Source organism: Fukomys damarensis, unplaced genomic scaffold, assembly GCF_012274545.1.
Source record: "Fukomys damarensis isolate Sample0158 unplaced genomic scaffold, DMR_v1.0_HiC HiC_scaffold_36, whole genome shotgun sequence".
NCBI lineage: Eukaryota > Metazoa > Chordata > Mammalia > Rodentia > Bathyergidae > Fukomys > Fukomys damarensis.
Window position 1 is genome coordinate 25862876 of NW_022900948.1, and position 13273 is coordinate 25876148.

Below are 13273 nucleotides of genomic sequence, written 5' to 3' on the forward strand. Positions count from 1 at the left end.
AAAAAAAAAAAAAAAAAAATATGATGACTTATTTTATATTTATGACTGATCTCTTCCTATCTTGATTTCAAGTTGAAGAAGCCTGTCTTCAAAACTTTTTATTTTTTCAGTGCCTGTACAAGATAGTGATTGTGCAATTAGTAAAAACAGATGTTATACAAACTGAGTTCCCAATAGAAGTGCCTCATGGCAACAAGTCTAGTCTCAGTTATGCTGGAAAATCCCCGTATAACTTCCACATGGCCTTGAAGAATAGCCACCCCACTCCCACTGCATGGTCCTAGTAGAAACCAACCTCTCTATGCTTCTATTCTCTCTGTTTACCCAGTGAATGATCAATGTGCTGAAGAGATGTGATACGTACGCTGATATCCTGGAGTTACTATGGGAGTATTTGCCACTCATCTCGCTGCCACTCACAACGCTGCTAGTTTCAGAGAAGAGGTCTGACTCTTGATCACAGGGCACTTCACAATCTAGAAGAGGCACATTAAAACAATTCCCTGCTTTAGTGAGGTAAGTGAACTATAGTCAACCAGCACATAAAAACGATGAAAATTATTACAATGAAAATAATTACAAAGTTGCTCTCAAGACAAAGGAATCGTTATTGAATATTGAATCGTTATTATTACTTCAAATCAATGGTTTACCAAATCTCTCCCCTCTCTTCTCTCCTACTCCCTCAGAAATGAGGAAACTAATAGTCACGCTCTGGCTGAATGGCAGTTGGTGGGACTATTTGGCAAAGCTCTCCTAATTTATGCCTGGCTCTGGCCCCAAGCTGTTCTCCAACACACAGAGATATAGTCCTGAAGGGGGTCTCAGAGTTTATCATGGCACAGCGATCAAATCACAGGAGAAACAATGTCATAGTTAGAATATAGTTTGTCCCCACTTACCAGCTCATGTTGAGGCTTAAATCCTCAATGAGAGAGCTGAGAAGTACAGGGACCTTTAAATGTTGATAAGGTCAAGACAGAATAATAATGCTTTTCATGGGAGTAAATTCTCTTTGCAGAGCCAGATTGGTTGCTGAGAGACTGTTACTCTAAAGTGAAATGGCTCTGTTCTTAGCCTTTCACCTGCTCCTTTCTGTTACGGGACTAACAGAAAGCAGAGCAGATGCTGGCCCCACGCTATTGTACCTCCAGAACTCTGAGTCAAAATAAGCCTCTTTTCTTTCCAAAGTATCCATTCTCAGGTAATGTTACAGCAACAGGAAACAGATACAAAGTAGCTAAGACCATGTGTGGTGGTGCCAGTACCACAAGTATCAATGGGCCTTACACAGGCACTCACCTGGATTCAGCTGCTGGGCTTGCTCCTTGAGCTCCCGAACCACCAGCAAGCGTTTTTTATGGCGACTGAATGTGGTAGTCTGAGCATCCAAAAAAGCCAAGTAATTTTTCTGGGCTAGGATACAGAATGGAAAATAATTTAAGTGATGCTTAAGCAAAGATAAAAAATCTAAAGGAGGAGCCAGTGAGACAGATTAAAATTCAACAAACCAAGGGAAAGATATGTTATTAATGAACTGAAGAATGAAATCCCAGATCTCAGAGTTTATCAACTTTATCCCAGAAATACTCTGTACTGGTGAGGAATAGTGGCACACACAGTACACCTAGCATAAGCAGGAGAAATAAGAATTCAGCTTGTACTACACAGTGAGACCCTGTGTTGAAACAAAAATAAAAACAAAATAAAAATTCAGTATACTCTCTACCACTAAACTTATGAAATTATTTGAATGAAGGTTTGGTATCTAACCCCAGAGAAGACTGGCAAATAAAAGGGGTACACAGGAAGCAGTTAGTAAAAAGTTATTTAAACATTTCTTCCATCAAAATGCTCATGGGTATAGGATAAATGAGTGAAATGACTTCTGAAAATTATTGTTCAGTGGAAAAAAAGGCATTAAGGACATATTTTATTAATAGGTAAAAGAATTATCAGCATTTTTCTAGGTTCTCAGTAGCGAAAATGTGAAAGATGGTTAGATGAATTGTTATAGGTTCAGGAAAGATGTTCTCCTTATCTAGTTAGGAATAACCAGTAAGTAATACAAAAAGTACTCGAACAACAGCTTTAATTAGGATAGGGGGAGAAGAAGGAGGCAAGATAAGAATGTGAATAAACATGAAAGTAAAAAAAAAAAAAAAGCAGACATAGGGCTGAGGATTTAGTTCAGCAGCACTGCACCCACCTTGCAAGTGCAAGGTCCTGAGTTTGATCCCCAGTACAAAAAACAAAACAAAAAACACCAGTCATTGCTTTAAAAGGCAGAGCTTAAAATCAACTCTTACGTCCTCAGAATTCTGTAGGTCAATTGGATATTCTTTTTTTCTTTTGCTTTTAAGGGGTCCCAGTGACCACCAGACTATTCTAACACTGGTAATAGTCACTGATTTTCTAGGAACTAGCAACTTCATTTACAAACGTTCTTTTAAATTTTTTTATTTTGAAAAATTTAAAGCCTACAATGCATACCTACATACTCAATGTTACTTCTGTGGAATCACTTGAACTTAACCTATAGACATGATCCTTTACTTCCAAATGCTTCAGCACTTTTCTTCTTTCTTTTTTTGTACCACTGTGGATTGAACCCAAGGCCTCACGCATATCGGACCAGCGCTCTACCAAGGAGTAATGCTCCCAGCCTGCCAATCTGCCTATCTATCTACCCTATTTATATTTATTTTTCTTGGTACCAGGGACTGAAGTCAGGACCTTGAGCTTGCAAGGCAGGCGGTGGAACCACTGAGCTAAATTCCTGGCCCCCTCTATTTATGTTTGTTTATTTTTTAGACCAGGCCTTACTAGGTTATCCAGGTTGGCCTTGAACCTGTGATCTTCCTGCCTTAGCCTTCCAAGTAGCCGGGGTTACAGGCATTCATCACCTCACCTGATTCAGCATTTATATCTTAAGAATATTAAGAACATTATCTTACATAACCACAATAGCATTATTAAACGTAGGAAATTGACCATTAATACAATACTATTTCTAATGTAGTTCATGTACAAGTTTACAAACTGTTCTCAAATACAAGGATTCATTCCTTCTCCCCAAACTGTGCATCCCATTTCAGTGCCAGGTGCAGAGGCCAGGCAATAATTTGGAGCCAGTCTGCTCTGACACAGGAACTGTAAGAGATCCAGGAAGATGGGCCTGCCATAAAACCAAACCTATGCATTATACATATCCTCAATCATACTTTACCACAGGTTTCTAACATTCATATCTTTTGCATGTAACCACTAAAAAGTTTAGCATATCTAAAAAATTGGGACTGAGTCTACAAAACATATTGTTAAAGAATGTGATAGCACACAAGGGTGTTCATACATCTCTTCTACTGTTCTCTGAACTTCCAAATGAGGAATACTATCCAAAATGTAACCCTTACCTTCTAAAATGGAAGGCTTTATGTTGGTTTCTATAATATCCAGTCTGTTATATTTGTATACCTAAAAGGAAAAACACAACAGTTTCAGGCAGGAAAACTACATACTGGATAGTCAAGATACTTGGAACTATGGATCACTTTCAGAAGTGACCAGGATATTTTTTTCCTGAGGAACAGGCTTTGTATAAGGTAACCAAAGAAATTCAACTCATTTCAATTAAAAACAGTATTTTATTTCACAAATGGAGGGTGAATTCAAACATTATCAAGGATAAAATGGTTTTGAAAATATTGCTTATCCTTAGACCAGAATCCTGAACTACTTCTACTTAGCTTCACTCATTCAAGACAAAAAGATCTTATCCCCTTTGCATTATCTCTGCTTAGCACCCACCGTAGGAAGGATTTATAGAATTCTCCTACCAGTCTCAGAGCTTCCTCCCAGGCAGTTCCTTCTAACAGCAAGAGCACAGCTTCTTCATAATCCTAACAAGGGAACAGCAAGTAAGGCAACAGGTGAATGAAGTAACATGTCATGTCATCATGATCTGCTACAAAATAGAATCCAGGGCAGCCTCCACCTCCTGGGCCAGCTTAATCTCCTACAGTTCTCATTCTCAGCATTGAGCCTGGCCTAGTGTACTCTGATATTCATCTCCATAAACACTAATACAAAAGACAAAAGAGGAGTGCTATCTTCTCGAAGTGATGATAAAACACAAGCTTAAGTATCACCTCTTTAATTCCTGGGCATCCAAACCATCATGTAGTTCTGAAAGAAATACCTACTTCCCCTGGTTGTCACTACCAGACTTGATTCAGTGGGTTCAGGGAGGCTCCCAACTGTGAACAGGCCCACATTCTGAAATCATGGCAGACTACAATAGCTATCTTCTAAGGTTTTTTGCTCTTTTTAACATTCTTCTCTCCAAGGTTGTATTTTGAAAACCCAGAAAACTAAAAAAATAATCAATGACTGTGAACATTTTTTCATGTGTTTATTGGCTATTTATGCTTTTTTTTTTTGGTACCAGAGATCAAACTCCAGTTCTTGCACTTTTGAGGCAGGCGGCGGCACCACTGAGCTAAATCCCGGCCCTTATACATCATTTTTGGAGAAATACCTACCCAAGTCCTGACCTCCTTTTGTGTGTGTGTGTGTGTGTGTGTGTGTGTGTGTGTGTGTGTGTGTGGTACCAGGAATTGAACTCAGGACCTTGCACTGAGCTAAATCCCTGGCCCTCCTTTCCTCTTTTTAAATGGCTTTGTTTTTTGTTGAGTTATAGTCCTTTATATATTCTTGATTTGCAAATACTGTTTCCTTCCATTCTATAAGCTTTCTTTTCATATTCTTGATGATCTTCCTGATACATAATTTTTTTTTTTTTTTTTTTTTTTTTTTTTTTTTTTTTTTTTTTTGGTACCTGGGATTGAACTTAGGACCTTGCACTTGTGAGGCAGGCAGTGGAACCACTGAGCTAAATCCCCAGCCCTTGATACATAAAATTTTTAATGTTTATAAAGCCCAATTTACAAGTTTTTAATTTTGTTTTTTGTGTGGTGTTAATTCTAAGAATGCACTGCCAAATCCAGTGCCATGAGGAGTTACTTTTATATTTTGTTCTAAGAGTTTTATAATTTTATCTCTTCAATTTAGGTTGTAATCTATTTTGAGTGCCTTGCATTTTTAAAACTCAGAAAATATATTTAAAAAATTAATGGCTTCCCTTGAAAAAAAAATACTATGAAAGTTTTTTGTTTTTCCCTTGGTGCCAGGGATCAAACTGGGATCCTTGTGCTTGCGAGGCAGGCAGCGGCACCACTGAGCTAAATCCCTGGCCCCAGAAAGATATTCTTTAATCATTTTAAAATCTCTTCAAATAATACTTGATCACCTAAAGCAAAAGTAGTAATAGGTTATGGAATTTATAATGTATATAGAATTAAAATGCTGTGAACTTATATAGGACAAGAGGGAGAATGGAGGCATACTCATGTAAGATTCTTACACCAGTATATACAAAATAGTATGCTATTATTTGAATGGATAGAATGGCAAAAGAATGTTATTTACTCTAAAAAGTAGAACTATTAATATAATACTTAAAGAAGTATAGCTAGCAGGCCAGACTGATCAAAAGCAAAACAAATAAAGACACAAACAACCAGTATTTGAGATAAAGGATAGGGTATCATTACAGATCCTAGGACAACTTTATCTTCATATAGATTACATGACAGTTTTTTGTTTGTTTGTTTTGTTTTGGTACTGGGAATTGAACTCGGGTCCTTGGGCTTGCAAAGCAGGCCACCGAACCGCTGAGCTAAATCCCCAGCCCTATCTTCATATAGATTAAAAGGACAAATTCCTGAAAGACATGAACTACCTAAGCTCATTCCAGAAGAAACAAGTAACAATAAGCTTATATCTACTAAAGAAACTGAATTCATAGTGAAAAACTTATCACAAAGAAAACTTTAGACCCAGGTGACTTACTGACAATTTTACTACACATTTAAGAAAAAAACAAATGTCAGAAGCTCAGCTGAGCTGGGAGATAATGGACTTTCAGGAGTTGAAGTAGCTGACCAAAGCAATCAATCAAAAATGAAATAGTGAAGCCTTTATTAAGAGCACTGGTATAAGCTAGAAGCTAACCCCAGAAAAAGTGCTAACTCCCTGTTCTTTCATTCTTTCCCAAGGAACAACAAACACACTGGCTCATAATTAATCGGTACAGGCATGAGAGTTGTACCACTGTTCAAGGAGTCTGGAATAAAAGGCTTCAGCAGTTTTCCAGACTTTGAGGATTTTCAGGGCTGTCAATGGGGAAGGCTAAAAGTGAGAGAGTTCTGGCAGTGAGAGTGGAGAAATGCATCCTCGAAGTTTCCCACAGTAGAAGATCAAGGCAGAGGTATCTGAAAACATTCTTGGCCCAAGCCTTTAAGATCAAAAGACCTAGAAATGAAAGCACCAGGGCTAAAAGTACAGATGTGGACCAAACAAGAACAAGACAATGGGTGTGAGCCACTGGCTGCAACTCCCTGTATATCTGTATTGCACAGGTGGCATAGCATGTCTGGTGAGGGAAGAATGGCTTTTCCCCATGAGGCCACCTCGGTAAATTGCTCACAATCACCCCTGAAAAGTCACATAAATTTTTAACCAGGAGATGGACTCTTCTACACAAACTCTTCCAGAAAACAAAATAGTAAGGAATTCCTCTTATAAGAACACCATTATCCTCATATAACATCTCACAAAAACATAAGGAACTACAAACCCTCATGAATACAAGAAACCCCAAAATACTTAGGAAATCCTCTACAGTTCTGTAAGATCCTTATAAAGTTAAGCATCCACTTACCATGTGACGTAGCACTCCTACTCCTGCATCTATAAAGCTTTATATAGAATGATCACAGCTGCTTTATTTGTAAGAACCCCACACCAGGGGAAAAAATAATCCAAATACAAGTCTACATCAACTTGTGATTAAGTCTACAAATTATGATACTGTACACCCACACAATCAAAAACTATTCAACAAAAAAAGAAATAAACTACTGATAAGAGCTATACTCTGGATCTCAAAAGCACAGTGAAAGATTTCTTGTGAAAGAAATCAGACTAAAAAAATTATATACACATGGTTCTACTTATATGAAATTCTATATAAAGCAAAACTTTAGCGAAAGAAACAGATCAGTGATTGCCAGAGGCTGGAATCAAGGAAGAAGACTGTTAAGAGAGAAAGCAGGGAACAACTGAGATGCTAAAAATGTTCTGCATCACGAGCATGGGGTGGTTATATGACTGTTAACATCTGTTAAAGCTCATACAATTCATTTAAAATTGGTGAATTTGGCTATCTGTAAATACACAATTATAATTTTATGAACTACCCTTTCTTTTTTTGGTACTGGGGATCAAACTCAGGTCCTTGTGTTTGTGAGACAGGCACCAGAACCACTGAGCTAAATCCCTGGCTCAGAACTACCCTTTCTTTATAAAGAAAAAAAGATGGCAACAACTTATCCAATTTAATCCACCATGTGACATAGTGTATCTTTCCATTTCAACTATTCTATCCTTCCAGGAATTCACTGACATTTTTAACTTAATCACTCAATGTATTTTCTTTACAGGATCTAATAATATAAAGTTTTAGTCATCTTCTCTCACCTTTATTACATAAGACACACTGAGCTATCTTAAAAGGACAATTACGGCCGGGAGTGGTGGCACATGCCTATAATCCCAGCACTCGGAAGGCTGAGGCAGGAGGATCGCTGTGGGTTCGATACCAGCCTGGGCTACATAGTGAGTTCCAGGTCAGTCTCAACTACATAGTGAGACCCTGTCTCAAAAAAAAAAAAAAAAAAAGGACAATGATATTAAGTCAATTTACCTGCAAATAGTAACTACAAAAACCTCTCGCATCAAAGGCCAGAGTCCTACAAAGAAGTAATCCCTGTGCCAACTATATACCTATGTCCTGTTCCTTGTGGCCAGGGAATTCTATTATTTTGATAATTAATTTTATACTTCTATCCAAAGTTCGTACATGCATTTATCCTTATAAACTTCTATAAAACTGGAACCTCATAGTTCTTTTACTTTTCATCAGTATGGCACAACCAGGACTAGGGTTGTACAAGGGAGGAGGTGAGCTTACCTGGGCATACTGTTCCAGAACTATGGCTGCCTCATTGTATCTTCTCTGCTCAACTAGCTTTCCTGCCAAGAGAAGAATAAGTATTTGACAACAAAGAGATTTTTTGGCTGAAGTGGTTCTATAATATGTCTTTGTTATGTATCAAACTATGCACTTTGTGAATCTCTGTGAGGGGAACAGGCATATATACCATAGAGTTCTATCTTAAGTGACAGAATCTGCATTTAGCACAGGATCTGAAAAATCATACAGTCTAAATTAGCCTTAAAAAAAAAGGTTTCCAAAGATATGCATATGGGAAACAGACCTGACACCTCTCCTTAATTTAGTTCTTCCTCTAACAGAAAGAGACTGCTATTTCTTTGGCTGAGCACTAGGTGGAGGTAGCTGCATTATGTTTGGGGCATGGCAGTGTCTTTAGCACCCAGAAATTATTCTTACCAGAGTTAAGGATTGTAGGGTGTTTGAGGCCAGCCTGAACTGCATAAGGAGACCTTGTCTCAAAAAACCAAAACAACAAAACACACACGCACACACAAAACACTGAGAGAAACAAACAAAACCCACATCTTACTAAGGGATAGGCAGAATCATGATTCCCATCTCATGCTCATTCCAGGGTAGCGCATTTTCACCGAAAAAGGAGGTAGAAGAGCTTCTACTATTTAATAGTTATCTTTTGCTGCCTATATAAAATGCCCAAGTTAAATATGAACATAAAATGGCTCCACCTTATAACATTGCTCAAAAATCCCTCACTATTATCCTCCCTGCCTTTTTTCACTTAACATCTGAAAGAACTGAGTAAACTCCATCATAAGATACAGGGGACAGCAAGCTGAGAGTTATAAATATTAGCAAAGCTACTAGATTTCCCCCAAAAAAGTGCTAGGATATATGAACTATCAATAACATAAGAGTTTCAAAAGAAGTTAGAGTGGAGCCAGAATTCATATATATATATATATATATATATAATTTGGCACCGGGGATTGATCTCAGGATCATGCACTTACGAGGCAGGCAGCGGCACCACTGAGCTAAATCCCCAGCCCCAGAATAAATTACTATTATTATTTTTTGGTACTGACAATTGAACTCAGGACCTTGTGCTTATGAGACAGGCGTGGTGCCACTAAGCTAAATCCCCGCCGCCCTCAGAATGGATTATTAAAAGAACTCAAGGAATTCTCAATATTTATAAAAAATAAATAAAATTTCAAAAAAAAGACTTCAGCTTGGAAACTGAGAGCGATTACAGAGAAATATATAGATCTAATAATCAGACTACAAAAGCAATAATCTCATATATTTTTTTAATTCCACATAAAAAGTAATGCAAAGTAGAATACATTCACAACTTTAATAAGCTGTAATTTAGATTTTTTGCAGACTTTTTAAAAACCATAACAATATTTATAAATACTTATAACAATATTTACAAATATTTATAAAACTTAATGGATATTACAGTCTGAATATAGTTTATCCCTCCAAAAGGTATTTTGCAGTTTAATTCCTGTTACGAGGTGTTAAGAGGGTCACATAATCTGACAAAGTATCTAGTGGGGCTTCTGGGAAGTGATTAGGATTAGACAGGGTAGATTCTCATGACCGAATAATGCTGGCTTTGTAAGAAGAGAGTAAAAGACCAGAACACACGTATGCACACACTGTATCTCTCGTCGACACGGGACAGATGTACTGCACCAACTCAGGATGTGGTCAGTAAAAAGGCCAACACCAGACACAGGCTCTCAACCTTGGAATGCATCCATGAGCCAAATAAACCTCTTTTCTTTGTAACTTACCTAGCCTGTGCTAATTGTGTTATTAGCAACAGAAAATGGAAAAAAAATAGCTAGAAGGAAAAAAAGCATACTAGTCATTGATTTCTTTTTAGCACTGCTGAGACCTAGAGCCTACTCACCTCTCTTCCCCTCTAAGGACCCAGGCACTATTCAGGATCCTCACCTTTAGTTCAAGCAATCACTATACCCCGAAGCTGCTAAACTACCTTCACTTTAGATTGCTTTTATATTTGGCCTTTTCTTTCACCCCATTCCTGGCAATTGCCATTATTGTTTTCAACAAACTATACCAAATGGCTTACCCTCAAATTTATCTTTACCTTCTTATAGGGCACATGGCCACCCAGGTACAGTGTAACTTATGACCATAAGTTTCAATGAATGAGATGAACTAGAAATGATAGTGTAATTTCCAGGTCATTTCCAACCTAACAATTAAGTGTTTTCCCACTAGTCTGGCTTTTCTTCCCTTCCAAGAACTGGAAAGCAGATGTACAGATAACCAAGCTGTAACTATTTATCTACAAGATTGCAGAGGCTCACAATGGAGGAATCTATCAGACCTTATATGAGGGAAATAAACTCTTTTCTTTAGTGTGTCATTATACTTTGGGGCTCATTTTTCGTTTGGAGTTTTTTTTTTTCCCAGAGCCGGGGACCAACCAGGATCTTGAACATGCTAGGCAAGGGCTTTACCAGAGCCACATCCTCAGTTCCCATTCTGAGATTTTTGTACCAGCTTAACCTTTACCATGCTTGACAGATCATTCGAAATTAAGCGTCTTTGAGGCTGTCTCAAAATACGCTGTCCTTCATTTGCGAAATTATCAAACAAAAGACTTCTGAAGAAGTGGATAAAATAAATGACCTTGCTTACCTGCCAGAGTCCTACTTAGGTCAGCCACCTGGTCCTTGGACAAGTGAAGCTGGGTTGCCACACAGAGGGCTTGCTGCCAGCTTCCACAAGTCAGAAAGGCTGAGAGAGCTTCCCTGTAGGCACCAGAGCGGGCAAACACAAGCCCCGCTGTCTCATGCTGGTGCTCTTGTATCAGGTGCTCCCCATAAGCAAGGCAGATGGCCTGTGACAAGAGTATCAGTGAGGAAATGTGACAATTATTTCTTGTTTTTTCTTTTGTACCGGAGATCAAACTCGGGTCCTTGCATTTGCAAGGCAGGCAGTGGCACCACTGAGCTAAATTGTTTATTTAAACCTCCGAAGCAGGCTGCCTTAGTCATTGAAGTCTTGAATTACTTCAGAGAATCCTATTACTGATGAATTAATTCAATCTCTTTTCTACTTAAAACCTTACTGGGCAAGTGCAAAGTCCTGAGTTCAATCCCTGGTACCAAAAAAAACACAAAAAACCTTACTGGGGATGTACCATCAATTAACTCAACAATTAAAAGCACATATGTAGGTACTATTCTAAGCAGTGGGAGTAACACACAGATGCAAAAGTAAACCCAAACAAGAAGCACCAACAGGCTCCTGCTCTTACAGAAGTAGAGAACGGACTTACTGACACAATACAGCCTATAATATGATGGCTATAAAGAGGGGAGAAAAGCGACAGAGAGTAAAGGGAAGGCTATCTCTGGTAGAGGGCCCAGAGGAGAAGAATGCATGTGAAGAACGGAGGTGGGGCATAACTCTAGACAGGGCACAAACAGCTCTGGAAGCTCAGTGTTTGGTACAAGAATGACTTTGCAGAGGAGAATGAGAATTTCTATGAATAACTGGGGCTACAGGAAGGGAGGGCAGAGGGCTGGAAGAGGCATTACAAAGTATAACATCTGTGGAGCTACATACAAGTAACAGGGAGTGTGGAAAGTCGCAGAAACTGGTGCTAAAGAAATCAGCAGGGACAGAGAATGTGTGTGTAATATGTGAACAACTTAAAATAGTTGTGACAGTGGCATAGTACAGCAAGTCAATGACATGGCCTCAGTGGTCACAGAGCTCAGGCTGTGTATCCCATATCTGCTACTTTGTAGCTCTGGGTCCTCAGGCAGGTTGTATCATCTGTAAGCCATGCACCACACATAGCAAAATCAGGAGAGCCTCAATTCACATACCACACACCTTGTGCTGCTGTGAGTTGGGTAGATATAACTTCAGAGCTTCCTTATACAAATTTTTGTCTTTTATTAAATTTAAGCATTCTTGAAAGTATTGGAGTCCTGCAGGAATAAGATTCACATCAATATAGCCTTAAGACTTTGGAAGCATAATGGATTTTGCTTATATCAGTTGTTCCCAAACAAAATTAAAGTGGGACCTTTTTAACAACAAATAATCTGAGTACCTAGAGAATGAACTATTTTTAACAAGCACCACTGCAAATTTGGAAGGGCACTAATTAGGATCTGCATTCTACACCATCCTCCTGCTCAAGTGTTGTTTCAGACTCCTTGATAAAGACCTCCTGGGGATCTTATTAAACACATGCCTCAGTCTTCCCTCAAATCAAAATTCCTCAAGGAAGCCGAAAACAGGATGCTTAACTAGCACTCAAGTCCTTGTTCCCACATCAGCTCTTACGAAACAATCAACTACTCCACCATAGGATGGGGATGGGGTGAAGGAGACTAGTGGGCATTGGTGTTTTTTACTCCATCACTTCCAGTTAAACTCTTTCAGGGAACTAGATGGGAGTCTCATTACTCACTCCAGAAAAGCTTCTCTCAATGCCAAGCAGAGTGATTATCAATAATTTTTACTCTGAGGGACTGAAGTGAACTTAGGAGGTACTCAATCCCAAAAAGAATCTACTCCATGTTCTTTCTCAGCTAGGAAACAACTCCATTTTGGGAACAATGGTGATTTGCCTTATGCTCAGCAGGTGAACATACAACATAGTTTTCAAAGCAGAAAGTGAAATCAGTTTCTAAAATAATCTCTTTTTTTCCCCCAGTACTGGGAATTGAACTTGTGACCCAGTGCTTGCAAGGCAGGCAGCGGAACCACTTAGCTAAATCCCCGGCCCTCTAAAATAATCTTTTATTTTAATTTATACCTTGGCTATTCCCAAGAAAGATCTGAAGAAGAAATAAACATACTAGCTCTCACACTTACCACACTTGCTGAGGTGAACAATAGCTTTTGCATATCGTTTTAAGTATTTGTCTATAGTGTACCTCTGGTAATTAGTTTCCATTTTCTTAAGCGTATTAAGAAATGGAAGATACTCTTTGGGATCCTAAAAAAATAAGAAAGGGAACTTTATTACTTTTTAATATTTAAATATATATACAACATTTAATTATGGCAATAAATCCACAGCAGAATAATTTTAAATGTGTATACACTAATGATTATATGTAATGTAACACATAAAACCAAACTACAAGCAAATTTTGGTAGAAA

At 38.3% G+C, this 13273-nt stretch overlaps 1 protein-coding gene across 8 annotated transcripts in view; it reads right to left on the reverse strand.

Moving 5' to 3' along the window:
* Elp1 (elongator complex protein 1) overlaps nucleotides 1-13273 on the reverse strand; it is a 61646-nt gene that overhangs the window by 8961 nt on the left and 39412 nt on the right. For all 8 annotated transcript variants that reach the window (XM_010639289.3, XM_010639288.3, XM_010639287.3 and 5 more), the window contains 8 exons: nucleotides 12983-13106; nucleotides 11990-12087; nucleotides 10784-10985; nucleotides 8096-8157; nucleotides 3840-3902; nucleotides 3417-3477; nucleotides 1303-1416; nucleotides 365-476 (listed from right to left, as the gene is read on the reverse strand). In XM_010639289.3, coding sequence (XP_010637591.1) covers nucleotides 365-476; nucleotides 1303-1416; nucleotides 3417-3477; nucleotides 3840-3902; nucleotides 8096-8157; nucleotides 10784-10985; nucleotides 11990-12087; nucleotides 12983-13106 — 836 coding nt within the window. The remainder of the gene's footprint in view (nucleotides 1-364; nucleotides 477-1302; nucleotides 1417-3416; nucleotides 3478-3839; nucleotides 3903-8095; nucleotides 8158-10783; nucleotides 10986-11989; nucleotides 12088-12982; nucleotides 13107-13273) is intronic.